Here is a 3,789-nt window from a genome sequence, read left to right as displayed (position 1 = left end):
AAAACAACCAAACCCAAGAGCAAAGATGGATGGCTTATCCATATGCTGAAATAGAAAAACAGAGGTTGGAAATGTGTCAAAAGATGATTGAAACAGCTCAGTCCTTGATAGAAAACCCGCTTGGTAAACCTGCAAGTTGGCATGAAGTACCAACTCCAACCCCTATGAAACCAACTTTAGAGGAACCAGTAGACACAAAGGAGAGATTCACGAATGCCTCTAAGTCTAGGAGAGAGCCTATCATAGTGCCAAATACAACAGATGAGGCAAGTGACGGGTTCCAGCCTAAAACATTGGTAGAAATGGCTAAGGGATTGTAACGGTCTAGATGACCTGTGGAAGCAAATCCGTGATGCCAACAAACCTAACATGGTGAGTTACCACATGAATAGCACAAGAAAAGAGAAAAATGAGATCTTACCTCCTATTTAAGAATTTGAGGCAAGATCAAAAATGAACTTTGATATACATTCACAAGGGAGAGACCAGGGATCAGTTAGTTCGGGGCACAGCCAACTAGACTCACTAAAAACTCTACCCTCTTACCTAGGAGAGTATGAAACCAAGTCTGAGGTGAGAGCAATCCCATCCCAAAGACAGAGAATCTTGGAGGATTCTGTCTCATTTGCTCCAACCACATGGACGGAGTCACGAGAAGGAAATCAAGTGCGTCTCTCTCTCTCTCTCTCTCTCTCTCTCTCTCTCTCACACACACACACACACACACACACACACACACACACACACATATTGCACATGTAGGTCTCTGTTGTTGTCGTCGACCCTTGCCTTGAAATCTCATCATGGTTGTCATCACCACAATTGCCTTTGCTCCTATTCGATTGCTTCTCTGGCATGGAACCTCCAGGCCTACATATGCTTTGAGATTGCACGTGTAGGGGGCTCCTGGAGGTGTGTGTGTGTGTGTGTGTGTTTTGGGAAGTGATGAGGGGGGGCGGGGGGGGGGGGGGACTCTTACATAGTAGTCTTGTAGGTGGGATGGCAATGCAAGGAGGAAGGAGCGAGGACATCAGGAGCAGTGAGATGGGGGTTTAGCTGGACAAGAAGGCAAGAATCTTTGGAGGTATCAACATATTTTATTTAAAGAGTAGCCAGTAGAAGCCTACGATTTTGATTATGTAGGCGTCACGATTTTGATCATTGGGTGCTAATATGCATAAAGCCAAAGCGAAGGGAATATGGAAGATAAGTTAGCCCTAGAATGATGGGCGAATTATGCATGCGCATGCCCTCGTGATCCTAAGGGTGTTCACACACATGACTATTGGGTAAAAGAATAGATGGGGGCCCCGACAGTGCTCGAAAAAAACTTTTTTCCAAAAACTTGGCAAACTTACATATGTGACACAACCGAGCTAAATTGACAAAATTTGAAGGTTGTCACACCAAATTACACTAAATTTTTCAAAATTTTGAAGGTTTTCTCACCTTCAAATATAAAATTTAGAGGTAAATTTCAAAATTTGTAGGTGGGATTACGTTTTTTTTTCGAGCATTGGATGGGGCCTGTTTGGGGGCGTTGAGAAGCCAGCGGGCCCACGGAGATGTCCTGAATGTGGGGATTTTTCCAGAGGATATTCAGTCTGACCCTCGGAGGAGGGTCCTGTCTGACTCTCTCTCTCTCTCTCCTGTATTTTAGCACCGAGGAAAACTCTATCTGTATTTTAGCACCGAGGAAGCCAAACATCTCCAACGAGGCAACGACATCAATTCGCCTAGCTAAGCTGGCCGCCTCGAGAGAATCTTCAATCCAACTAAGCTGGCCTCGACAGAATCGACCGGAGGAGGAAGAATCTTTGTCGTCTGTGGCACTCTATAGTATCTTTGTCGTCACAGCAGCGCTTCAGTTGATCAAATTAGTGCATACAGAATTGAAATGGCGGCCTCTGGCAACGTCAGCGTGCCCTGCTCATGCGCCTATCATTCGCTGCCGCGTTAGTGCAGGCAGCAATATTATTATTCGCGGCACTCGCAGCGGCACAAGCACGTGATCCACCCGGCATACTTCTGTCTCCGGGCCTAGCGGCGCTCAAGTCCCCTCTCTCCGCAGACCAGGTGGCTACCTACACGCAGCAGCTCGCCTCCTCCGGCCGCTTCACCAACACTGATGAGTTCTGCGGTCAGGCCAACATCCAGTGCGGCGCCACGGCCTCCTCCCTCGCCTTCAACAGCTGCACGCGCATGTCCAGGCGTCGCAAGCTGCTGGACGACACCATCCTTCAATGCCGTGACAAGCATGCGGCGGAAGTCGTGACCACCCTGGAGCTTTTCTTCACCCGCTTCAGCGACATGCAGCCCGGCAATACGATCACAGTCTCCGAGCCCGAGTTGCTAGGGTCGCGCCTCTCCACCTCCAGGTCCTTCTTGCCCAAGCCCATCTCCGACCTCCTCGCCATGTCCGTCAACAAGCTGCCCAGCGTGCTCAGCACACTGGACATCGCGCCTACCTCCGACATGGCCACCGCCATGGCCACCAACCTGCAAATGTGCACGGACAAGGATCCCAAGGGCTTCAATGATCGCACCTGCTCGTTTTCCCTGGACGACCTCACCTCGTTCGTTACCAGCAGGCTGGGCACAAGCACTCCCAAGGCCATGGAGTTCTTCTACGACGCCACCATCGTGGACCAGCCGCTCACCATCCTGAGCCTGGACCTGGTCAGCCCCGCTGGCACCAAGCAGTACTCCTGCCACACCATGTCCTTCTCCTTCACGGCGCAGTACTGCCACAACCTGCCTAGCACCAACATCTACAAGATGTCGGCCAGTGTCACCGACAAGACGTCAGGCAAGACCACCACCTACGACAACCTGGGCGTTTCCTGCCATCTCGACACCAGCGGCTTCAGTCCCAACCCCCCGGCCATGCGCAAGCTCAACATAAAGCCCGGCCAGGGCGAGGTCTGTCACCTCCTTGTCAACGCTGTCGTCTACGCCGCGCCCTCCTAAGCTAGCTCATAATCATATAATTATATAATTATGAAATTATATGTAAAGTCGAGGCTATAGACATTTTTACTTTACTCTTTTTGTCATCTAGCATCGAATTACCTCCATGTTGTTCTAGATGTAAGCACTGAAGCACTCACAAATGGATTGGGGAAGGAACGTCTTTTGCCAAGTCTTTCTCACTTATTTTGAGCTACTACTCTGTTGGTACTAAGGTAGGTGCGGTTGCAATTGAGGGCATCGTTGTCCTTAGTGGATAATTAGGTGTGTGATAACAATGAACGATATCCTTTGCACCCTCTCGCCATATTTCCAAAATAATTAATTGTATGCCAAAGGTCTCTCAAGATGAGCTCCAAGAAACACTTGCAAGATTTGAAGGTAGATCCACAAGCTACCCACTCATTAAATGACACGCCCCCACCTAGAAGGGATCAATGGTACATGATCCTTGATTGTGGAATTGAGGAGAGGAAAACATGGGTGGCTTGGAGTCTTGATCTCATCAGAGCCTCCCTTTTGGGAGGTCGATGACTTACGGGGAATTTTAAACTCCGAGCAAACCTTTCCGAGCAATCATAAAAACGAGCAAAACCCAACAAGATACATATAGAACTTAAACCCTAAAAACTTGCCCAAGGTGATTGCCGCATCGTTCCATATGCCAATACACTTAGTCGTCAATGGCCCAGCTTGAAAAAATGGAAGAGTGCCACATTTGTTGTGAATGTGAAAGGAAGGTTTTGATATTCTACAAAAGAGGCCCTCGATTAGTAATAGCGGCACAAGCACACATGCAGTGTGTGTGATCAAAAGGTA

The 3,789-nt window shown here is 48.7% G+C and overlaps 1 protein-coding gene across 1 annotated transcript; it reads left to right on the top strand.

Moving 5' to 3' along the window:
- The first annotated feature begins 1,932 nt into the window (after positions 1–1,932).
- LOC147455360 (BURP domain-containing protein 3-like) lies at positions 1,933–2,970 on the top strand. The gene has a single exon (XM_086515242.1). It carries the CDS (start codon positions 1,933–1,935, stop codon positions 2,968–2,970), a length of 1,038 nt encoding a protein of 345 aa, XP_086371368.1.
- The last annotated feature ends 819 nt before the right edge of the window (positions 2,971–3,789 follow it).

This window comes from Adiantum capillus-veneris, chromosome 6, assembly GCF_014529385.1.
Source record: "Adiantum capillus-veneris isolate H3 chromosome 6, ASM1452938v2, whole genome shotgun sequence".
Lineage (NCBI taxonomy): Eukaryota > Viridiplantae > Streptophyta > Polypodiopsida > Polypodiales > Pteridaceae > Adiantum > Adiantum capillus-veneris.
The sequence above is the reverse complement of the archived record's forward strand: the minus strand, read 5'-3'. Positions and strand labels throughout refer to the sequence as shown.